General features: G+C 33.6%; 1 protein-coding gene across 6 annotated transcripts in view; it reads right to left on the reverse strand.

The window, feature by feature from the left end:
- The window catches only part of LOC143237156 (sodium/glucose cotransporter 4-like), a 50,385-nt gene extending 34,171 nt beyond the window's left edge, over positions 1-16,214 (reverse strand). For 2 of the 6 annotated variants that reach the window (XM_076476096.1, XM_076476095.1), the window contains exons 1-5: positions 15,992-16,213; positions 13,687-13,758; positions 9,755-9,859; positions 7,045-7,104; positions 5,209-5,313 (exon numbers count right to left, since the gene is read on the reverse strand). In XM_076476096.1, the coding sequence (XP_076332211.1) occupies positions 5,209-5,313; positions 7,045-7,104; positions 9,755-9,859; positions 13,687-13,758; positions 15,992-16,078 (429 nt within the window). In that variant the 5' untranslated portion in view covers positions 16,079-16,213. Of the gene's footprint in view, positions 1-5,208; positions 5,314-7,044; positions 7,105-9,754; positions 9,860-13,686; positions 13,780-15,991 lie in introns of all 6 variants that reach the window. The other 4 variants (XM_076476100.1, XM_076476099.1, XM_076476097.1 and 1 more) reach the window with 4 other exon arrangements.
- Between the last annotated feature and the right edge of the window lie 10,416 nt (positions 16,215-26,630).

Below are 26,630 nucleotides of genomic sequence, written 5' to 3' on the forward strand. Positions count from 1 at the left end.
GGTAGATGTTGAAGATCCATAATACAATTTCAGAGGTGCACCTGGTGAGAGTAACCCATACTACCCCAACCAAAGAGATCTCAATGACTTGATCAGAGATCTTGGTCTAACAAAGTCGAATGCCGAGACTATATTCAGGGACTGATACCTGAAAGTGATTTACATTACATACGCAAATCTCGAAAAATCTATTCACTTTTAAACAATTTGTTTATTTTTATATAACTTTAGTATAAATACATGTAAATCTTGATTCATATGTCGTTTTATTCAGACCTTATGTAAATAAAAATGTGCAAATTTGCTCGTTTTTACATAGAAAATAGGTTAATTTCTAAATTTCATTATCCAGGTCTCGAAAGCAAAGTTTGAAGGGAATGATGGCCATTTTATGTAATTTTACAACATAAGAAATTAAGAAATAACATATAGCATCCAGGAATAAAATTTATGTTGCATGATGTTATTATATGTATATATATATATATATATATATATCGCTTACTTTTCACGATTTCTATGGAAATTTAGTTAACATTACTACCTCCAGTGGCAGAAGCAAGTAGTTCTCTTGCAACTGAAAAACACGCGTTAAATACCACATGCACGTCTGGAAACTTTTGCAAAAAGTAATGTCCTCGTGTTCAACTTCATGGTCAGTCACAGATGCATTAGCGGGGTCACCTTCCTCAATCAATACCTTTTCCAACGTAATGTACTGGTATTCTAAACATTCACTTAAATTGAGATACACACTTGAAATATTTTCCAGTTCATATTTCACGTTTACAAGATCAGGATGTGTCATAAGCTGATCTTACCTTATTAAGTGATCCGACATATAGGCTTCTTCTCCTTATAAAGTAAAACTTGTCCAAGGCGGAATTGCACGGAACTGACATAGTGAACGTGCATTTCCTTAATTATATATAATTTTTGAGCAGACCGTTATACTTGCTTGATTGAAGGGAAGTAAGACGTTTGTAAATAAAGTTATTCTACTGTTTATGTTATATTTATCAGAATAAGAACAAAAATAGACATTCAAAATATACATAAGTACACAAATTATTAATTAAATTTATTTGAAGAAAGTGTCCAATTTCAACTGTTTTGTTTTTTTAATGGGCTTTCTTATGCGATTAAATGAGAACGCCAGTTCTACCGTCTTTTCATTTTTATATACCATTTGATAGTGTTAATATAACGTAGCACTTGCTATCAAGTAGGAATTTCTATTTCCTCACTATCTTTTCCATTTTGTTCATCTTCTGAATCTCTCACACTGTTACCATCTTGCGATTCTATTATAGATTTCAAAATATTTTCATCAGTGTCTGTTAAAACATTCTTGTCAACGTTCACAAAACTTTCCATGTTCAATGAATCATCTCCATCAATTTTTTCAATCAGAGTTTGGATTTCACTAGAATCGTCATAACAAACAACTTCTCCAGAATCTTCGCCATTATCAAGAATAAACCCAGAGTTTCGAAAGCACTTTATTTCGCATTCATCTGTTACGCATTTGATTGAATGACTTAAAAATGCAATTGCATATAACACGTCAATTTTCATGGTCATTTCAGATACACTCTTACAGTCGTCCATGTTTGTAATAATATGCTGAAGCATCAATTTTCTGCATTTCGGTTTTATACACTGTATAATTCCATTATCTAGAGGCTGTACATGGATGTAGAAAGAGTAAACGAACATTTCAAAATTGAACTTTTGGGTGACAAGTTGCATTATCTAGGTTTGTTTCGAATTTCGTGCAAAGCTACTCGAGAGCTATCTGCGCTAGCAATCCCTAATTTAGCAGTGTAAGACTAGAGGGAAGTCAACTAGTCATCACCACTCACCTTCAACATTGGGCTACTCTTTTACCAACGAATAGTGGGATTGACCGTAACATTATAACGCCCCCATGGCTGAAAGGGCGAGCATGTTTGGTGCAACCAGGATTCGAACCCGCAACCCTCGGATTACGAGTCAAACGCCTTAACGCGCTTGGCCATGCCGGGCCGCAGCATTATCTAGGAAAAAGTAGAATATTCCTATTTTATTGTTCCATTCTTTTGTTTAATTTGTTCAAAAATTCCTCGAATATAGCACTTGTCAACCACGCTTTATTATTCGCTTTCCATCCCACAGGAAGTTGATTCTTCCTTAAATTTTTGAAACAGCACGGATTTTCACTTTTACCTATTACCCATGATAAATTTTCCCTAAATTTCAAAATTATTTAAAGAGTAAAATTTTGCACTTAAAAAGACAAATATATTTCTACAACTCATGAATCTAATTTAACTGTTAAAATAATAAGGGCGTGTGTGTTTTCTCATAGCAAAACCACAGCGGACTATCTGCTGCGCCCACCGAGGGGAATTGAACCTCTGATTTTAGCGTTGCAAACATGTAGACTTACCGCTGTATTAGCGGGAGACAGTAATAACGCCAGAAAAAGAACAGCATATATTAAACCAATACTTACTGTAACAAAATGTCCGATAATTTATTAATATTTAAAGAAATTATTAATTAAACAAGAATTTATTAATATTTAAAGAATTATTAATTAAATAAGAAATTAATATTTAATAAAAACATTTTTTTCCGCCTTAATCAGGTTCTAATCCCACTTGTTGATAGATGAGGTAGGTGAAAGATAGTTTTCCATTTGCGTTACGCAAGTTCCGCCATATAGAGGGCCTTTTATAAGAAAAATCTTAAGATAACGCTGCAAAATTTTGATATTTCCGACTTGTACAGGTTTCCGCCTTATGTAGTTTCCGACTTAAACAAGTTTTACTGTATAAGCTAAGCTCTTTAAGTCAATACATTACATATCAGCATACAGCTGACCATGTTTTGCACATCGTTTTGTCAGATTTCCTGTTGAAAGTTGAACGTATCAGTCCTGCAGGTAACCATGAGTGATGTAGTTGTAGACAACGTAACTCGCATCTGGACTTCGCATTCTTCAACATATGTGCCAATCAATATTTTACAAAATTTTGTTCATTTCTGTGACAGATTTGAAGTTACAATGTGCTGCATGTCATCCTCAGTGTTTTCAGTTGAACTGTACACTTTTATTTGCCTCCAAGACTGAATTAAATCAAGTCCACTTACCTTAAGGTATTCAGATACAGGTGTGATATGATGGAAAATGTATGTGAATGGTCAAAGCTATTTCATACATCAGAAAGCTCTCCAACGTTCCTCTAACCACTGTTTTTATGGTAACGTAATGTGACTAAGTGCTGTAAAAACCAGACACTTTATCAAAAAAGAGAACTAAAAAGCTATACGTAAATGTCCTGAACACAGCTAATATTGCGTGTGATTTTCTTTATTAAATATTCTTTTATTTCTGTGTCCCTAACTAGTGTAAACTTTGAAAAAAATGTGCGGTTTTTCAACGAATTGGATAATTGTATTTTTGTAACACATAACTTTGTCAACTTTATCTCAGTTAAATTGAGTACATTAGCATCACACGTGAACGTATATATCCGCTGTAGAAGAGAGCTGCACGTGAAAGCTATTGTACTTCCCATGATAAGCTCCTGTTTAATCTGTGCTGTTTAACTTGTTGATATCAACGTTATAACGTCTAAATATGCTTTTTTTTATTAAATCATAGAGTTTTTGTCCACCACCACTGTTGCCGTAAGCAGCCTTTGAATTATTTTTCTACCAAGCACGTACTGGTTGATTTGCTGACTTGTTTCACTGAGGACAGTAACTAAAGCACGTCTTTCGGTAGCTCACTCGTTTTGCGTTCTTTGAAGTTAGTAATTACTTTGTTCAGATGCTTTGAGAGTGGCATTTCATACTGATTCAGAATTTTTACCAATTCCAAGAAAACACAGTGATATATTTTATCTTTTTCCACCTCCTGTGCATCTTTACCTCTGTGTCCTCTAAATGACTAATCTTTCCAATAACCCTGATAACAACAATAATTTTACAATTCTTTTGAACTTCAAATTTTTGTTTATTAGGCAATATGTCATGTACAAATGACAAGATGTTTCCACCTTGCATTTCTCAGATTATTCATGCTCCTCTGAACATGGCACCAGCCACTGCATCCATTCATGAATGAAGACCTAGCATTACTACTTGAAAAGGAGAAGAAAACAGTGAAGAAAAGCTTCTATTGCTAATTTGAAAAAGAAAGCCACTGTTTTCTAATGTTTTCATCATCAACACATCCTAGTCGAATAAAATATTTAATTAGTTGTACTGGACGTTGAGCAAAACATTGCTGTGTATATCATAACATGATGGCTTAGAAGATATGTTCACACCATCGGAGATTCCACTTTCTCGAGTATCGTCTGCTCCTGTCTCTGTAACGTATTTCTCGTTGCTGTGGTTTCTTTGTGCGTTGTTGTAACATCATCGTTATCTTTCAGTGAATGATAAGTCGTATAGTTTCATTAGTTTCTAAAATGGTCAGTTCTTTTTGTTACCTGTTAATTATTTTGACATGTTCAGTGTGGGAAGTAATTTTATAGTTATCTCTATCAAATAAATGAATAAATGTGATAGTGTCCTTTTATCTTGTAAAAAATCAAATTTGTGACATTATCTTGTAGGAATAATTCCCACGTCATTTTTATAACACTAATCAAGCTTATTGTACTTTGCAAATTTCGATCAGCAAACTCTACTGACTTTAGGAAAAAATTGTTATCACGCAACTACACCTAAAGCCTGAAGTGTTTAAGAACTTCTCATTAGATGTGCGCCAATTGCCGACATAACAGAAACCATTTTAATTCAGAAACGATTTAAGTTTAAAATTGAATCACCATTTTTATTTTCATGATAAATTTTATGCATTTGGCTCTAGGGTAGGTTATCTCACGCTACATCTTCACTTTATACCAACACTCACTACACTTATAAGGTTTCATAAACTCCCCACACACAAACGGCTTCCTTGCACCACCGTCACTAAAATCGTAATGGGCAGAAAGTAATCGAACTATTCTATTTGGATAAACGCATTTTGGCTTTTCTGGCTCCTATTTCGAGAAATCAGGCGTGATGTACGTGACACACACTGGCTTTAATGTAGCTTAAATACACCCGTTGAACCTACCGTTGTATTAATAAAATAATAATATGTAAAATCAATAAAAGTCACCGATACATAATGAAGTTTTACGACAACAAAATAACTCTTACCGATATCTTAGTAAAAATGTACAACAATAACGACAATACAGACATATAAATTCGAATACGTTGTCCTCCAAATCTCTTCCTAAGATATTCGGGCATAGTGTATACCTGAAAAATTAAAAGTGAAACGAATCACAAATTTTTAGAAAGTTCTAATAATCTAAATTGCTTCTCAGGTTTTACTTGAAAATGGCTTGGTTTGAATTTCGCGCAAAGCTACATGATGGCTATCTGTGCTAGCCGTTCCTAATTTAGTGTGTAACTAGAGGGAAGAGAGCTGATCATCACCATGCACCTCCATCTCTTGGGTTACTCTTTCACCTTATGTTAAAATACTAATAACTTAATGATATTGCTGTACAAATGTTAACCAATTGTAAAAAAGCAAGCAATTGTGTAAAGTTTAACTACAGTAATGCCATTTCTCGATGTCTCGTCTTTGTGCCCGTGAAATTATAATTTTGTTGAACATTTATAATAATTATAATCGAATGTTTTCTTGATAATTTGCAATTGTGCGTTTACTAAAACAAAAATTTTATTAAACGAGGTAACACATATCTTTACATTTGTTATACGTAAATAAAAGGTTTTTAATAAATGCTAGCACAACAAGTATTATTATGCAAGTTATAGTAATAAGTAAATTTTAAAACTGAAAAACAATTCGGTCTGAAATAGGGGTAAATCTTGCAATAAAACATTTGTGAGTTTTTCTGCGATTTTTCTAGTTTATTCAATAAGGTGCCACAATCAGATAAATAATTTATTTAAAATACTGTGTTTTCTTACAGCAAAGCCACATCAGGCTAACTGCTGAGCCCAACGAAGAGAATCGAACCCTTGATTGTAGACGTGTCGCTGTACTAGCAGGGAAGGGCATTGAAGTTAGATGAAGTAAAGTGTTATTCATTTTCTTCAATTTTGACTTTCTACATTATTATTACAAATAATAATCATGCGACTAATTAGGATACGGAAATTGTATTAAAACAATTCTATTATATTTTTAAACGTTAGAATCTTACGCAAAAAAAGAAACTGGAGAAAACAACACCTTAACTGACACTGATGTAAGTGTGTTTGTTTTTTATAGCAAAGCCACAGGAGGCTATCTCCTGAACCCACCGAGAGGAATCAAACCACTGATTTTAACATTGTAAATCCGTAGACATACCGCTGTACTAGCAGGGAGCCGCTGACTTGAGACATACAGAATATCGTATAAGTAATGTACGATACAGTCAATCTACAACATTTCTATTTATATTTTAAATGCAGAGACTTACAATAGTTAAACGGAGTTAGTTAAATTTAATTAGAAAACAAAAAGGACCAACGATAATCTCTTTCGAATATTATAAACTTCATCAGGGCAACTGAAAACTTAAGGGGCTAAATCATCATTTTTTTTAGGGGGGCGGACTTACTGATGGGAGAAGTCTCTGTTTTCGACCAAAGTAAAAAACAATCCAATAAAAAGTCAAAACTTCTACAGCTAATCTGTTCAACAGAATCAAAAATACTTAATACATTGTAAAGAATAGCAGGAGAGTACGCTGGATAGTACGAGCATTGAGTTCGCACAGAGTACCAACTTGGGGGGGGGGGACTATTTATCCGACTGAGTAACAAGGCGAAATAATGAGTGTGGTCTGGAGACGCCAAATTTATGTCATAAAGGGCGCTATCAAACATTGGTATGGTACCAAAAGTAATCACTGCTTTTAGCAATATGTGTTTCTAATTGTATGGAGAAACAATGTAATAAAAACAATATTCTAGCGTGATTAATATCGAACCTAATACTATTTCATTATAAAATTATCGCATACTTACCCCAGCTGCTGTGTAGACCGGTACGAAGATCCAGCCAAGTATTAGCATTACAAACATTGCCTAATAGGTAACAAATAAAAATAAATATATATAAATAAAAACATTTAAAATACTCAGAAAATACTCTAAAACACCTGTATTTGTTAAAGTTATACGAGAATTCTAACTGGACCATGAGTTCGCAAACTTCAGTGCAAGGTCCACAAAACATTTTTGTATCCTTACTGATGCCCTTCAACCAATTTATAGATACTGAGTACCTTAACAATAATGTACATTTTGTGTATTTCCAACGGCCTCCCTGGCACTTTCCTGTCGCCTCCAGCTTGAAAACTCCTTTTGTGTTCGTTTGTGGTACCACTTTTCAGGTGCACTGCTGTCTTAAAGGTAAAACAAGTGCTACTCCCTTTAATTAGAGGTTCGATAGAAAAGGTATAATGGAGTTAATATTATTCTGGCCTATCTAAATTGAAAAAAAAGAAGAAAAGGGGAATACGAACTTCACAATGGAATACACATTTTAATTGTTCAATAGCACAAAAACACAAAATGGACAACCTAATTCAATCACACGTATGCATGAGGACGTTAAGATTCTAACACTACTTGGTTTACGTATTGACAGTATTTTTGTAGGGAGAAATTTTAGATAATACTGAGAAAATGTATTATAAAATACTTAAAACTAAAAATGAAGTCAGTCTGAAATTATGAATTTCTCTGCAATTTTCGAGCTCTGTGCGTTTAATTTTTTGAAACAGAATAACAGGATTGACAGTATGTTTAATTAATAATACGCCCGTAGATGAAAGTATGAAACATGTTCAATGGAATCATACTTCGAAAAAAATCCTCAACTAACGATCTTCAACCCAAGACTTTTACCACTAACCTATACCACTTCAAAAGAAAAGCGTGGATTGTTATGTGTTCACATCTAGCTATCATATTGGCAAATAAAAAAATGCTGGAAATTTTTCAGGTAATTAAAGGTTTGGAGACAGCTGGAAATGGGTAGTAAGAAAACTTTATTATAAATTATGTCATAACCAGATAAACTAATGAAAAAAGAAATACACGATATGTTTCACGTACAACACAATTAAATAATAAATTATGTAGTTGATGGTATAGACTATCATAAGTTCATTTTGTTATTTATAATTCTATTTCTATTCGTACTTGAAATTTATTACATTTGGAAAGTCTTCGATATTAAACTACCCGTGATTCCACTTTAACAAGGATTTATTATTTATTATTAATTACTTCTATCTCCACTAATAACGGTCAGTTAGGCTGAACTAGGATATACGTTTGAATGTGTGTTTGCGTGTGTGTTTTTCTTTTAGCAAAGCCACAAAGGCTATCTGGTCAGCCCACCGAGGGGAATCAAACCCCTGATTTTAGCGTTGTAAGTCCGGAGACATACCGCTGTACTAGCGGGGGGCTATACGTTTGAAAGGTAGTAAAGTACTTTCTCCCAAGAGCATTAAATTAATGAGAAAAATGTCTGAATGCATTTCCAAATGATCTTTTAGAAACAAAGTACATAGATAGTTGTAGAAGACTAAAGGAAATGGTAAATTATTGTTTATAATATGCATGTGTTTTACTAGAACCAGCATTCTTGTATGTGTTTTACATTAGTGCCGGCCTGGCATAGCCAGGTGGTTAGGCCGCTCTACTCGTAATCTGAGGGTTGCGGGTTCAAATCCGCGTCGCACGAAACATCAACATGCTCACCCTTTCAGCAGTGAGGGTGTTATAATGTTACGAACAATTCCAGTATTTGTTCGTAAAAGAGTAGCCCAAGAGTCGTCGGTAGGTGGTGATTACTAGGTACCTTCCCTTTATCTTACACTGCTAAATTATGGACGGCTAGCACAGACAGCCGTTGAGTAGTTTTGTACGAAATACAGAAACAAACAAAAGAAACTTTAGTGCCATACAACTTACGATGTCTCCACCTAAACTAATGTTTACTTTACATCCATTTCTATTTTTCTATTTACCATCTTGTTTTCTTTACTGTTTGAGACACCAGGGTCAAATTATAACCTGTACTTTATAAAACAATAACTTAATTATATCCTCAGATAGCTGAAAAAACTCGTTACCCTTCTAAAATGAACAATATTTTTATTGTATTCACCGTTTCCTGGTAGGATAATGAAATTGTTACAATAATGTGGCTTAGAATCTTGGCACAAAGCTAGACAAAAAAATATCTGTGCATACCTGTTCTATAATTTTGAAGTCATAGACTTCAGGGAAGGCAACTGTTAGCAACACCAATCGCTAACTTTTGGGCTACTTACAAAATTTTCTAACCAAACAATAATATTTTACTGACAGTCTTATAGCACACCCATAACTCAAAAGTAAGGAGTTTATTTTTGGGGTACGAAATGCAAGCTTTGAATCCTCAGATTAACAGTTTCGGTACTATAATTACTGGACCTAGTCCAATCTTCTACGAATAAAAATAAATTACAATTATAGTAATAAAATATCGCGCCTAAATACTCAGACATAAGTAATAATTTTAATTACATTTTCTTCTAATATTATAGTTATTCAGAAGTTCTTTATATTATTTTATTTCGTGTTGTCATTAGTTACAGATGACTTAACTTTATATTTTAATTTTGAATAATGATACATTTTCTTATGCACTCTATTTATTTGTTTGTTTTTGTACACTTACATTGAGCTCGAAACCAGCTATAGCAATACCAGAACTTGCTCCTGAACCAGCTAAGCCTACAAAATGACCACTGCTGACATTGCTGGAGAACAAAGATGCTCCAACCTGTAAAAAACACAATAAATTCACTAATCCAATATGCAAATTTTTCTGAAAGAGAAAGGAAAAAAATCAACCTTTGCTTTTTCTCCATATATATTTATGAACTTGAACAAACATTAACTAGAATAAAATATTTTTCTTTGACAAACAGATAATAACTAACTAAGCACGTAAGCTAAGCTTCAGCCATAGTAAGAGACAAAATGTATAATTTGTACAAAAGTTTATAATAATTATGTATTTTCTAAACATTTTCAACTTTACCTAAGAAATTAAATAAAGCATCACAATAGACTGTTTCATTGTTTATCTTTCTTTTTTACAGTCATCTTCGTCATTGTATTACTGATGATAAAACGTAAGTGCCTCATGTTAATATTTGCAAGTCAGACTGAGATTAGGTTATCTTTTTTTTGTTTTAACTAGATCTTTGAAAGGCAGCCTAGTTGTAGGAAAAATTAGTGATTAATTTGAATTGGAATATAGTTTTAATTTTTAACCTGAACAACACTGTATTGCATATGTGAGCTAAATGTCCAGATCAGAGCCATCTAGAATTTAAGTTTAATCATTCTTAATTTAAAGTCCCTGACTTGTAGGAGGGCCGCAGGCTATCAGCACTTGCCTTAACAAGGACTCTGTATGCTTCATGTTTTATTTTATTTTGTTTTTAAATAAAGGAATTGACAGTTTTTTAATTAATAATGCGGCTACAGCTGAAAATACGGAGCATATTCAAGGGCATCATACTTCGAACAAATTTCAGCCCAACACTTCGTCCACTAAGCCATGCTAGTTCAAAAGAGAAGACTGAATGTTTTTTGTTTTTTTTTCAATCTATGGTTTGAAAATTGTCATAGACTGAAATAAAGGAATGGTGACAAAAAACAAGGTCTGTGACAAAATATCTCATTTGTGCAAATTTCTTAGATCTGTGATAAGCAGGCACACCATACGTTTACTAACTCTTTGTATTAATGTTAATTTATTCTTAATTTGTGTACATTATAAGACTATGAATTTTTTGCATAACAAGTGATCAAGAAAGTCGCTAAGCTGACTTTCTTCAAGGCGCCTTTCTTCGTTTGTTTATATACACGAATCGTGCTGTGGATATAGCATCTGTTCTGCTCGAGGTTTGTGTGGCTATATTGCTACATAAATTTCGACAGCCAGTCAGTCTCCTACAATGGTAGGCCAGGTGATATATCGAGGATACGGCTTACACTTTTTTGAAGGAAATTAACTAGTCACATGTTTGACATTTGTCACTATAAATAAATCTGATGTTTACACTTAAGCAAAATACGTTAGATTTAAGCATTCCGGAATAAGTTTGATTTGTTTGTTTTTTATAGCAAAGCCATAGGAGGCTATCTGCCGAGTCCACCAAGGGGAATCAAACTTCTAATTTTAGCGTTGTAAATCCATAGACTTACCGCTGTATCAGCGGGGGACACGGAATAGACAAATAAAGCATTCTTGTTCTAGATTGAATTGGAATATATCTGAAGGAAGGAAAACCAGTCCAATTATAATAAATACACGAATCCACTGAAATGTTTGTTTTGAATTTCGCACAAAGCTAGACGAGGGCTATCTGCGCTAGCCGTCCCTAATTTAGCGGTGTAAAACAACAGGGAAGACAGCTAGTTATCACCACCCACCGCCAGCTTTTGGGATACTCTTTTACTAACGAATAATAGGTTGATGGTAACATTATAACGACCCCTGGCTGAAAGTACGAGCATGTTTGGTGTGACGGGGGTTCGAACCCGCGACCATCCACTGAAAGGTGGACATTCAGCGTCCAAAAGCTAGTATATGTCATGCGTTTTGTCTCGGAAGTAATAAATAATATTTATATTTTTGTTTTGTCATTTTGCAAAGCACTATGTATGCGGACCTACAACGCTTGAAAGTGGGTATGGTTGGCATAGCTTTGTGTAGTTTTGTGTTTAACTACAAACAATCAAACTATTTCGTTGGTCAGACTTAGCTGCTTTTTACTAAATTCAATCTAGTTTCGTAACTTATCCAGCTGATACTATTGTTATAATGAAGGCATTACCTAATACTTTCTGAATAAATAATCTTAATCTCAAAAATACCCCAGGCACAATGTGGTTTTTAATTTGAGTACGAGGTACATTAATGGAGATCTAGTGTTTGAGGAATCCTAAATATTCAGTATTCACGCTTCACTTTCTCTGATAATTCAGTCAGCTGGTGAGAAATGTGATCCACTCACTAATTAATTTATCTATTTATGTGTAATATTTATTCTACTATTATTTACATATTCACTAAACGACAGTTATTTTTGTTTATTTGTTGAATTTCGCTCATGAAGGGCTATCTGTGCTCGTCTTCCTTGATTTTAAAACAATAGACTAAAAAGAAGGCGAGTAGCTAGTCAACACCATTCACCACCAACTTTTGTGATAGGTTTTACAGACGAATAATGGGATTGACAGTTACATTATAACGGCTCACTGCTGAACATACGACCACATATTCAGTAACGGATTCATACGGATAACCCTGCAGATTGCGAGTAGAATATTCTAACCACCAGGCCATTTCAGGACCCTTTTTTTTACAGATTAAGAGTACTGATACGCCTTTTTTGCACTTTGATTTCTGAGAAAAATACAAGCACCTATACAAACATTACATAGATAACAACCAGGAAATATGTAGTTTTTCTACTGGTGTAAACACTACCATTTCGACATGAAGATAAATTAAAAACCTACGATTAGATAAACAACAACAAGAACTTCTCTTTGTTTCTAGCTGTGGCTGATTATAGTGTTCTATTTATCAAGCACACTCAGCTGAATCAGTAAATATGGGAGAAAATACTTGCATTGTGTTTATCAAAATGCCCGCGTAAGAATTTGAAAATAAAAATGTGAAGTTAAAACAAAAACTGAAAAAAATGTTACCTACGAAAATAAAGAAAACCACGATGTAAGTTCGTGAACGTATAATTTCTTCATTATGTTTTAATTTGCAACAACGATTTTGTTGTTTCTTGCTTCTGCAATAGATGTTGAGGTTCAGTTTAATTGTTGTTGCGTTACAAGTGGAGTATTTTCATGCATTTGAAACAGGTTTCTACTAACAGCAAGTTTACCATGATATTGTTACAATGCTGTTGTTTTGTTGGGCTAGTGTCTTTATATAATTTGCCGAAAATAAATTTAAGTCCAGTCTACGAATCGATAAAGAAGTACTTTACTTCTTCCTTAGCATACAGATTACTATCGTTTTTTACATTTGATCGATCGAGTAATGGAATATATATACAGTAACAATAGTGGTGCAAATACTTCATTGACTGGCTATCACTCTACCAACTGAAAAGCTGACACAGTGACTTGTTCTTTTCTTTATAAAGTAGCCTTGTTTCTAGATACTTCGCAAATGCTTTCAATTACTAATATTCAAGAACACGGAAGGCATTTAGGACGATTTTAATAAACTTACTTAATCTTAACGTCATGGACCCTTCAGTACACAAATAAATTACAACATTGAAAATATGAGTTACTCTAGAAACTCAGTGTTGTTAAACCATATTTATATTTCTTCGGCATGTGAAAAAATAAAAAAGCTACTTAACTTTTAGTACTAGTCAGAAATAAATGAGTCTAGTGGTTTTAACTACTTTTCGTTTGTAATTGGTGTTGTTAATGGATGAACTATTATATATTTACAAGAAAACAGTCATCAATAGCAGTTATTAAATAGGTTTGGGTGAATCTGTGGATATTTACTGATGAAGTGCATTTGTTTATTTAACATCAACGGAGTAAACTTACCAGAATCCAATGCATGTTTCTACTGGCCAGAAAATATCCGCTGATGCTGTCTCTTTTACTTAATTTTGAAGACTACAATAAAGTAAACACAGCCTGTTAAAATTGGAACATAAAACTTATCAAAATGACATTTCTGTTACACATACGCTTTCAAATAAATTAATTTCAAGTTTATTATTTAAAATTTTAGATTGTTAAATTTCTAATAATATTGGCTAAAAGGCTTAATAATTCTGGATAATTGGCTATTACGTAATATATATTTATTTCATTAACAGTAGCACGATAAAACAATACACATCAACGCTCTACTGTCAAAATCGTTGCTTGTACAGAACAATATTGTAACGTAAACTCCTACAGCATTAATGACCAGTTTGGCCCGGCATGGTCGAGCGTGATAAGGCGTGCGACTCGTAATCTGAGGGTTGCGGGTTCGCATCCCCGTCGCCCCAAACATGCTCGCCCTTACAGCCCTGGGGGCGTTATAATGTTGAGGGCAATCCCACTATTCGTGGGTAAAAGAGTAGCCCAAGAGTTGGCGGTGGATGCTGATGACTAGCTGCCCCCTCTAGTCTCACACTGCTAAATTAGGGACGGCTAGCACAGATAGCCCTCGAGTAGCTTTGTGCGAAATTCAAAACAAACAAACAATTGATGACTAGAAATATATGTCAACTAACTAAAGCATTATAACTAAATGTAACTTAATCGATTAAGAAATATATATAAAAAAACAAGAGACGAGTAAACTTTAGCAAACAACAAATAAAATGATGAACACAAACGCATTCATTCAATAAGGTGTTTACTTTATACTACAGATGGAAATATTAACAAATAATAATTTCCTTTTTTTTTTTTTTCCTTACAGCGGTATGTCTTCAGACGCTAAAAACTGGTTTTCTATACTCACGGTAAGCAGAAACAGATAGCCAAACCTTTTGTTTTTGCACCCGATGCTCATAACGCTAAAAATCGGCTTTCGACGCTCGTGATCAGCACTGTATAGATAACTATTGTATATCTGTATATTTAACTCTAAACAAACAAACTGTTTTTGTCTAAAGATCTTAAACTTTTAGAATCGCTATTCGGGTAAGAGTAGTTACTAACTTCAGTACTTCTATACCTGAACCTCAGAGATCTCTGACCTTATTATACAACCCATGTATTCCTTGAGGCGTCGGTCAGGTTAACAATACCAATACTGAGAACCCCTGAAATTCGCTGTTGCATAAACTCTTAAAACCAACACTTTAGTAACTTTTGACTTTATTATGTGAACACTTGCTATTTGTTACATACATAAAATACTTATTAAATCTTTATTTCATCACATTATCTAAGCTAGATTAGATCAATCAAATAATTAATGTATAAGGTCATTTAATTATATCTGAGATTCATTTAATTTTTGAGCTTAGAGGACATGGGAAATCGATAACAACATGCAGTAAAATTCTGCTCCATGGCCTCACCTACCTTACTCAAGGTTTTAAAACAGTACATATTTTCTAGGACAACTTCATGACGAGTTTCTGCAGAATACATCATGCTTCTATGAACTATCCTTTAGCTTTCTTTTCTCAACTAATTGAGTATATTTATAATATAAAAATTAGTATTATATGGCGCTAGGGTCGTTTTTTTTTTTTTTTTTAAACATAAAGCTACTCAAGTAGATATTTATGGTTTGTCCACTATAATTAACATTATACGCCAAAGAGAGCTAAGATAGTGATAATGTTCAGTACAATTTAAATTTCTTAGCTAATATTTAGTCCTAATAATGTCGATGTTTAGATACAGGCGTATTGGATGCTACGAAGAAGTATTTTTCCATTATCGGATAAGCTTTTTTATTGTTAGTAAGTCTACGAATTTACAACGATTAAATCAGGGGTTCGATTTCCCTTGGTGGACTCAGCAGACAGCCCGATATGGCTTTGCTGTATGAAAACACACACACACACATCTTATAATATATAATTCTCAAGCTATAATGTTATGATTCTGTTTTCCCTTCATGCAAACTAAAAAACATGTTTTATTTCTATCACCTTGGGGTTTCCATAATAAGACACACATAGGGGCCGAAGTCAAATATTGTATCGCGAAGTAGAAGTTCCAACATATGTATTAATATTACTACACGTATTGTACGTGTTAAAGATTTCAATTTCTTGGCCTTCCTCATAACGTACGTATATACAAGTTGACTATGTTTATATTAATTTATTATACAATTTTATTTCCAAACTTCCAAAAATGAAAGCAACAACAACAACAGAAAGAAACTTACCCATAATCCTACAGAAAGTATGCCAACAAAATAACAGACTATGACAAGTACGTCGCCCCAATGTAGAACTGCTTCATCGACAGCCATTATACGGTTTAAGCACTGAATAGCAGGTTCGTTCAGACAGAACACCTGTGAGTGTATTTTAACTTCGCGATACGAACATAATCGCTTTGCTATCAATGCGTGCCGGTCGTTCGCTATAACAGCGCCACAGTAAACTGTGATATCAACTGAAGAAATACAAAGATGTTTATGAAAGATAATATGTAAATCATATTTTATCTGTTGTATCCAAGTGCAGAATTAGAAATTTACTAAAAAGTAAAAAGTTTAAAATATTATACTGTAATGTTATGTTTAAAAAGTTTAACTTAATCTAATTTATCAATATTTCAAAAACGTTTCGAAATTTCCAATCTTTACCATGCGAGAGGTTTTTCAAGTCACGTGAATGTTTTTTTTTTTTTCTGTGCGTTTTTGTTTTGATCTAGCGAAAATGTAGAATAAAAGTTTAAGTATCGTTGTTGTTTTGAATTAATCACAAAGCTACTCAATGGGCTATCTGTTCTCTGCCCACCATGGGTATCAAAACCGGGTTTGTAGCGTTGTAAGTCCGCAAACATACCGTTGAGCCACTGTGGGGCGTTTAAGTATCACCATTCTATAAAATTATAACTTTAATTGTGTTTCACTTGGAAATCTATTACATCATAAACTTAAACAAAGGTGCTTAATAAACTTGCATATCAATTACAGTTCCACGTTCGTACAGTAAAACAATGTTATGAGGAGAAATTTTGTGTTTGTGTTTTCTTTTTTAGCAAAGCCACATCGGGTTATCTGCTAAGCCTACCGAGGGGGAATCAAACCCCTGATTTTAGAGTTGTAAATCCGTAGACTTACTGCTGTACTAGCGGGGTGCCAAGAGGGGAAAGCATAAATAAAAATTTGAGACAAAAACGTATAAATCCTAAAATAATTGTTTTCACATTGACTGTATATCTGGTAGGTTCGGTCTGGCCAGGTGGTTAGGACACTTGACTCACAATGTAAGAGTCGTGGGTTCGAATCCTCATCACATCAAACATGCTCGCCATTTTAGCCGTGAGGGCGTTATAAAGTTACGATCAATCTCACTATTCAAAAACAAACAAACAAGTATATATGATTGTCATAATTTTAACAGTATGAGTTGTTTGTTTGCTTTTTAATTTTCGGACTGGACGTGATTTAGGAATAAGCGTACTCAGAGGTTTGTGGTTCGCGCCATTGCAGCAAAAAAATGCACTTTCGGTTGTAAGGATGACGGTCAAATCCAACTATTCATTCAGACAAGAGTTGACGGTAGATACTTTAAACTAACTGTATTCCCTCTAGTCTGTCGGTTCAAAATTAAAAATGGCTATGTGCAGATAGAAATTTATATAGCCTTTTTCAGAATATATTAATGTAAGCCTTTAATTAATGGGTTAAAAAAGACAAATTTCATCATATGAGAATGAAATCTCGGTAGGTATGTTTCCTACATTAAAAACTGTATTGAAGCATGTTTAAGTAGCCATATTAAAAAGTTTGTAAACAAAGAGATATATCAATTATTTACTATATCCATTAAGATGCTCACTTGTCAAACGCAAAACATCTTCAATTATGAGTGTAAACTTTACTGAAACACACAAACAAAATAACAACCATTCTTAAAGCACTAATTAAATCCAGGCGTTATTGTGACTTATGCTATAAGAATCAACCGATACAAATACATGTAAAACCTACACCAATTTCGACAAAAGCAAAGTAAAGTCTATCCCAACCATCATGGACATTCAAAAGAATAATTTTGACGACAATTTTGGGTCCAAAAATGCAGTGCAATGTAGGGTAAGTTTGCCATGCACCAGCCTCTAGTAGAATGGTTCACGAAAATTTCCAGCCTTGATCTTCTGTTCCCAACCTCATTCACTTAGGATCAGTTCATTGTGTTCATACATTAGTGATTAAATACCCTCATACATATACACGACCTACTTCGGAAGTAGCTCTTTTATATATACAGCTCAATAGCAACATGCCTTGGAGTAGTCATTTATTGCTCTTATTTCTTAGAAAAATAGTGCTCAGTAGACCAAGTTCACATTTCTAATTGGACAAGTGCAGCTATATATTACCACAATACATGATTCTATCAATTTAACATCCTTCTGCATGATTTTTTTAGTGTGTCTGAAGCGTTTTAAAATACTGTGATGACATCGAGGTATGCTTTATTCATCCAGAGGAAGCTGAAACAATATTGCAGCCAAATTTGACTGCAGTCGAATTTTTATAGTGTGATCTTTATTCAGTAGAGAGCAGCACTTTACGGGCAAAGGCAAAGCTCCTACTTAATATTTAGGAGCCTTAAATGTTTATCCTGGACTATTTATTTACATATTCATGAACCTGATCACGTGACTGGATATTCTTCCAGGATGCGAAAAAGGAGAAAAATTTTATAACAAAGTTTTCAAGATGGCTTCGCACAGGCGTTCATCATTCACTGCAGCTCAAGTTTTGGAAGTAATTCAGCAAGATTCGGACTCGGAGTTTGGTTTGTTTTGAATTTCGCGTTTTTTACGAAAATTATTTAATCTTTGAAGTTTGCTTTTTTCCTAATTACTAGTACAATCAGAATAGAATAGGTATTGCAGTTAGAAATACAGTAAATTATTAAAACATACATTTTTAAAATTTGTACTTAGTTATTTTCTTTCTACTTAATTAGAGAAAGATTTGTGTTCGCTCATTAATATACGCGTATTCAATTAAATATTAATATTAGTAGTCTCAAATAATTAGTACTGCGTATATTTTCTTCATTTAAAATGGACTTCCCAGAACGGGAACTAAGTTTTAAATATCAGATTTTGACCTTGATAGTAACATCTCAAGTCTTACACATTTTGACAGGGGTCAAACACAATTCAATTTAAAACTGTAGCATTGTACGTATACACGAACAAAATGGAGATGAGTCACTGTACGTTGTTATTATTCATTAGTAAAACGGCATGATGAAGATACCCAGACTTTTTTCTCTATATATGTTTTTATAGGTGACTATTCCTTTACCTGACGTTATTTGTTCACGAATCATACAAAGTTTGAAAGTGAAAATCACTTGCTGGCGAAAAACAAGAATTAAATATACAAAGTATTATTAGTTTTTTACTAACATTATTTTAATCTTATAATGCTTTAAGTAGTTGCTCTTCATTATTTTAGGAAAAGCAAGTGTTTAATAAGTGCTGTGAAGAGGAACACTTGCCTTAAGTGTTCATCCTGTTGATGGGATTCTGGTAAGATGACTACTTTGTCATTTAGCTACCACTGACGCACAACCAAAGTGAGTTTCAAAGATTTCTTTTTCTCAGAGTTTAAAAAACGTATGGGAAAGTGACGAACTTCCTGTGCATTATCTGATTGTCCCTATGTTTCAATTCGTGTGAAGAAACAGTCTTATGTCTTAACACATGAAATAACGTTTAAAGTCAAGGTCAAACAAAGTAACTTTCCGATATTAGCACAATAAAACAGCCACACCGAACGCAGGTGCAAACTGTCTAAGAAATTTGTATTTAAGAAAGTTTGACGCATATTTATATTTTGTAGACAAAAGTGTAACTTATTCTAGGGTGCTGCCCCCAAAAAAGTATAATAGTATGGAGACAAGGTATGCAGGAAAAAGGTGCAGTGTGGAGATTGGCCAATGGTTTGTGACGTCGCGAGCCAAGCAACTTGGTTTCAACTATACCCGAAAACAGTTATTATTGACTTTTAATTGTAATTGTTGTTGTGGTTGTTTTGAATTAAGCACAAAGCTACACAATGGGCTATCTGTGCTCTGCCCACCAACGGTATCGAAACCCGGTTTGTAGCGTTGTAAGTCCACAGACATACCGCTGAGCCACTGGGGGGCAATTGTAATTGTAAGGTGAGCTGTCCGGTGATATCAGGATTAAAAGGAAAGCTTAAATCCAATAGTTTACAATTCCAAGTTTGATGGTACTTATCTTAGGCTAATTAACAAGATAGTCCTACACAGATTCAATATTACTAAGTTACTTCATTACTATACGGTGGTTTAAACTTTTGTTTAAAAAGTTATATATATGTATATATAGAGAGAGTGAGAACGGTATGGTTTGTTTTGAATTTCGCGCAAAGCTACACGATAGCTATCTGCGCTAGCCGTCCCTAATTTAGTAGTGTAAGACTAGAGGGAAGGCAACTAGTCATCATTACCCACTGCCAACTGGGGCTCCTCTTTTACCAAAGAATAATAGGACTGGCCGTCACACTATAACGCCCCCACGGCTGAAAGGGTGAGCATGTTTGATGTGACGTGGGGTGAAATAAGAAGATTAATAGTACCATAAAGTGATTAATTGCATCTGAATAAACTATATCTTCAAATCAACTATTTCCCTCATAATCATTTATACTAGGCTTCTACGGATAATATGTAAGAGTCATTAGGTATACGAATGAACGTACAGTTAGCTAATTTGCACGATATCCAAGTTACTGAAAAATATATCTTTATACGTTATTACATATCATTTTATAAAAAAATATTTTCCTTAAATTTTTAAATTTCCTTAAATTTTCCTTAAGTTTTTAAAGAACAAATTTGAACACCACTTAAATTGTTGTTAGTATGGATTTTCATTCCTACCAGCTGTTCCAAACATAATTATTTGTCATTTCACGATCTTGTGGTTGACTATGTTTATAATTTAAGTTATTGTGGTAATATTTGTAGATAATGAACAAACTCAGCTCTTGAACCAAACACACAAAATTATTGAAGACAAATTCCATTCTTAAAATCTTCTGCAAGAACAACTTTATTGTGAGGAAAATGATATGTTAATAGCATGTGAAGTCTGGATTATAGTATGTGTATAACTCGGAGAATAAGCTAGATTATATAAAAAAATAGATATTACTTAATATATTATGATAATTGATAATTAAAGACTAGGAATATTTATAGTAAAATTTACTATAATTAACAGATTTTGTCTTGATTGAGACTTTTAAAATATTTAATTTATCTGCACTAACCTGTAAACTCACAAATCATCTATTTGCTGTGATTTTTATGCTTGGTTACACACCTTTTTATTGTAAAATATGTTTGTTGTATAAATATTTTGATATTAACTTTGGTAGTTATTTTTAGTAAGTTTGTCCAATAGGATGTGTAATTTTTATTAACTTAAGTTACGAATTTTTTGAAAAGTTAATGTATCTGCCTTATTTAACAGTTCCTCATGGTTAGGTGGTTAAGGCAATCGGCTCGTAATCCGAGGATCGCGGGTTCGAATCCCTCATTATATCAAACATGCTCGCCCTTTCAGCCGTCGGTCGTTTTAATGTGACGGCCAGTCCCACTATTCGTGGGTAAAAGAGTAACCCAAGTGTTGAAGATGAGTGGTAATTACTAGCTGCCTTCCCTCTAGTCTTGCACTAAAAGATTAGGGACGGCTCACGCAGATTGTTCTCGTGTAGCTTCGGGCGAAATTAAAACAAAGAACTACTATTTTATAGTGTCATAAGTGAAAACAGTTCCAAAATTTTGGTTAGTTGTTTGTCTTGCGTGATTTTTTAAATGTGTGTAGTAACTTAAGGTTTAAAAGGATCACTACAGTAAACCTGACTGAATCCACCAGCACAATCCTCAGTACCAACGTAGAAGAGAAATAACACACACAATCCTAGTAAAATTCACCAGTACTGATGTAGAAACAGTTAAAACCAGCAGAAATAATACAAAACATTGTTAAATTATATCAGTAACAATCTGAAAGTAGATCAGCTAATTCACTAGGACTACTTACTACACTTCTTAATTACAATGGTTCAAACTTATAGCTCCAGAGTGGTTCAGGATAAGTCTGGAGTTTAAAACGCAAAAATCGAGTTTCGAAAATCGCGCTTGCAACTACACAGGTAGCCAGCCTATTGTGTAACTTTGTACTTAACAACAAATAAATGAAGTTTAAAGTAATATATGAACGTGACCAAATCCTTCAACACTAAACTGAAAACGACACAAATAATTACTGAATCCGCTAATAACATGACCAGTAGAAATAACACACAGAATGTGAAATGTACTTTGTAAGAATGATTTGCGTATACTAGTAAAATAGCGAATCATCATGGACGACATGTTTAGCAACCATACATTTGATTCACAACCAATGTTGCCTCAAGAGAATGTCTAGCTGGATGAATGTCACAGCCTTTACAATTTTAGAGACAAAAGGATCATACGTTTCGAATAATATTTTCTAAGTCAACACAGAATCTCACTCAACGAAGCGTTTATAACAGCAAAGATATCTCACTACATGCCAATCCGAAGCAGCTTCTTCATTCGCAAAGTGAAATCTATCATTACATAAAAGAATCTTCTGATCACAAATATTATTGTACTAAAACAGGACATATTTTCAGGTATTTTAATAATATAATACACAATTATTTGAAGTTGATGAAGACTCAGATTTCAAGCTCTATCTTGAAATCAACGGCTTTTTGAGAAGATAGTCGAATTTCTGCTCAAGTACGTACTTGTTAAGTCTGTCATTATAATTTCAGTTTTCTTTTTAAGTGTGGTTTTGAAAATCGATATTCTTGTACAATAAGAGAGTCTATAAATGTTTGTGAAGATATGTTGTCTAAAATGGATCTTGCAGAAACTTGTTATAATATTATTGAAGATGGAGGACAGAAGAATCACGGAATGTTGAACACCGTAAAATTATATCTATTAAACCTGAGTGTTAGTGCACTGCATGACCGAATACACCACTGTTAGAACAGTAGTGTAATGGTTCTTGGTGATCAAGAAATACACATAAAAATACAAATAGCGGTACTCACGCAACTAAATTCACCAGTAACCGTTTAAAAATCGTAAAACATAACTAACTATACCATTACCAAAATATTAACTATGTAGTATGTAAGTAAGTCTACAATATATGCTGATATAGCGCAGATTCGAACTCACTGAGTCCCGGCATGACCAGGTAGTTAGGGCGCTAGACTCGTAATCCGAGAGTCACGGGTTTGAATCCCCGTCGCACCAAACATTCTTGCCCTTTCAGCTGTGATGGCATTATAATGTGACAGTCAATCCCACTATTCGTCGATAAAAGATTAGCCTAAGAGTTGCGGGGGGTGATGATGACTTGCTGCCTTCCCTCTAGTCTTACACTGCTAAATTAAGGACGGCTAGCGTAGATAGCCCTCGTATAGCTTTGCGCGAAATTCAAGAAAGAACAAAAACACAAACTCACTGGTAACATCTATTAATAGTAAAAATAAAAGGGTGATTTCACCAATAATCGCTACTTTATGTTACAATGCTTAACCATCCAGTAATGGTATGATACATAGCTCAGTGATAAGGGGAGAATAGTGTGAAGCATTCCTCCTCATCACAAATAAATTAACCATTCCTTAAAACACAACTGTTAGAACGTCATTCGGTAAAATTTATTTCTTCATGTTTAAAAAAAAATGAAGTGAGAACAAAGAATTCCTCTGGTTGATCAACAGTAAGTTTATCAATTTACAACACTTAAATGGGACTCTTTCCTTTGTTGTGGACACAGCAAATAGGTTACTGTGGCTCTACTCTAAAACGAAGTAACATAGTTTAAATTGTACTCAATATCTTGGCATGTGGTTTAGCTGTATAGCTATCCTTTAACAACAAGAAACTTCACTTTGCATTATTATCTACTATATTTTCAACTTTTATAGTATGATACAATATTTGTTTTACCGAATGCACTTGATAACAAAAAATTGAACACTTGATTTTTAATTACATTTACAATATGTTTTCGTTTAAGTAGTAGCTCAAATTTTATTGAATGGATTATTTAATATTTGCAATTGAGGACTTGAAAATCCAACTAAAATCAGTAAGAAAGCATTAACTTTTGCTGAATATTACGATGTTTTATTTTTTACCTAAAGCGGAACTATTTGGAAAACTGAGCCTTGCACGTTCTTGTGGTTATAGTTCTGGTTTTATTTTTGCTAATTAGCCCTTGATATTTATTATACCAAATAACTTTTTCGTACCTGTTTAAGTACTCTAAAATTCAAGATTAATAAAGTAATATTCTTTAGATTATTCGTAATAATAATCAGGTGGAGTTTGTGTTACCGAATCTAATGCGAAACTATTCGGCGAAAACTGGTTTCACAGTTATTTTTCATGTTGCATTCTCTGCAGTTTAGCCTTTTCAACCAATTAAGTACTTATTCGCTATTCATTTATCAACCAGGCTCAATGGAATGACGTAAAGACAGTGCGTTCAATCAGATGGAACAAGGGAAAACAGAACGTGGATCCACTGTGGCACATGACTAATTATACATCTTTTTAATTACGGATTGCTACAGAATATCACTGCCATTATAGACCAAAGTAATATTTTAAATAGACAGATGGAAACAAAGAAGAGATGTAAATCGTCCATATATTTCCTCGCTAAAAATTTTCCCATATATCTGTTTGGGACCTCTTAAAAAAAAGTATTTTGTACCAAATATAATGTAAAAATGTCCGAAATACCGCAGGGTGATTGTAAGAAAACCCTAAAAAGATCTAAACCCACCCCAAAAAAAGAAATCATAGCTGGGTGTATTGAACCAAGGTATTATCCTTCTACGTTTCAAAACAATTCGCTGAGAAATGAAGAAATGATGGTCAATTGAAAAGTGTTTGGAAGAAGAAAGAAACAACAAAAGAAAATCAGTATTTCGGACCCCCCGCTAGTACAGCGGTAAGTATGTGAATTTACAACGCTAAAATCAGGGGTTCGATTTCCCTCGGTGGGCTTAGCAGATAGCCCGATGTAGCTTTGCTATAAGAAAAACATACACACAGTATGTAGGTCCGCGTCTTACATCGATAATTAAAATAAAATACTGTATTGAACTCAGTTAAAGTTAATATTAAAAGTTACATTATATATATATATTCACTGTCGAAAGTGAAGATAAGATTGAGCTTAGCCTTTATATTTTTTACCATTCTAATAGCCTGTCTTATTGAATAACTTACAATAATACATTAGTAGCAATGCTGTACATTCTTGAAATTTCTATATGAAAATAGGATTACTGTCTGAGTAAAGTACATTTCAAACCACCATATAAATTATAAAGTTAAGATGTGTTTACTTGAACGATTATCACGTCAAACAAAAATAAAAGAAAAATTAAGCTTAAAAAATCACATATTAAACTAGTGGTGTAGAAAATACTGGCTACAACTGTTTTATGCCACTTTTCCTATCAGTAACATCTGTGATTCGTATCCTTCTCCCCAGGCATAAATTAATCGCGACGCCACCATGGTATATGTTATTAAATGTAGATACACCAGGTTAATATGTTAAATACATGGTGAAGCAGAATTTGAGATTATGTAAAAGTTTCATGTGCATACTCAAAAGGAAGTAAACGAAAACTGTATAACTTGTCTTTCCCGATTGTTTAAAGGATGACACAAAAGTAAAACCCAATCAATCCTTCAGACTCCCAAGAAAGCTGTCTGATTTAAAGAATAATTATTTCAGATGGAAGACATGTTTGCGAAAAAGTAACTATTACTATGGTAGATAACCCGGAGCTACAACGTCACTTCAAACTTGACGAGTTTACCAATGTTAAAATAACAGAAACAACATTTATTTTTTGTTCAGCGAGAGAATTTGGTAAGATGTCTATGTTTAAGTCTGTTTGCTTGGTTTACATTTCTTAAACTCTTTTCTTTTAGCAACAGATTAGAATTTTACTCAATCATTTATACATTAATGAGAAAATGTTCGGAATTTCTTGAAATTCACCAATGGTTCTTCAAATAACTTGTTGAAAGTAAACATTCTCTCTGTGTGTTAGACTGTTTATCGACTAATTTTAAAAAATCACAATTTTAAATTTTCTGATCATCGAGGTTTAGAGTCAACGTATTATTTGTTTGTTTGATAATCTTTAAGCACAAAGCTAAACAATGGGCTGTCTGTGCTCTACCCACCACGGATATCGAAACCCGGTATTTTAGCGCTGTGAGTCCGTAGACATGCCACTGGGGAGCGTCAAGGTGTGAAGAAAGTATTGAATGAAGACAGTGTTATATTATTATAAATATAACAAATTATAGGCTCAGTAAATTCGACAATAGAAATATCCTTTTTCTACATTTTGAATTTTATTATCATTAAAAACATTATATTTTTAACATAATGGGTTTTACATAATTTTGAGTTCCATTCACTCTCTACATTTCTCTGGTACACTCTCAAGGGTTATTTCACTCATATCTTCTTCTTGAGCTATATCGTACGGGTTTTAGTGGCTTAAACTATTTGTCCTCCAGTGACTCAGCGGTATGTCTGCGGACTTATAACGCTAAAACCGGTTTTTGATACCCGTGGTAGGCAGAGCACAGATAGCCCATTGTGTAGCTTTGTGCTTAATTTAAATAACATTGAAAATAACCTTCAACTTTTTATTTCTTTTTTGTTATTTGTTTAGTTGTGGAACATATCTGTGTCTC

The sequence above is a fragment of the Tachypleus tridentatus genome, chromosome 13 (genome assembly GCF_004210375.1).
Source record: "Tachypleus tridentatus isolate NWPU-2018 chromosome 13, ASM421037v1, whole genome shotgun sequence".
In the NCBI taxonomy this organism is placed as follows: Eukaryota; Metazoa; Arthropoda; class Merostomata; order Xiphosura; family Limulidae; genus Tachypleus; species Tachypleus tridentatus.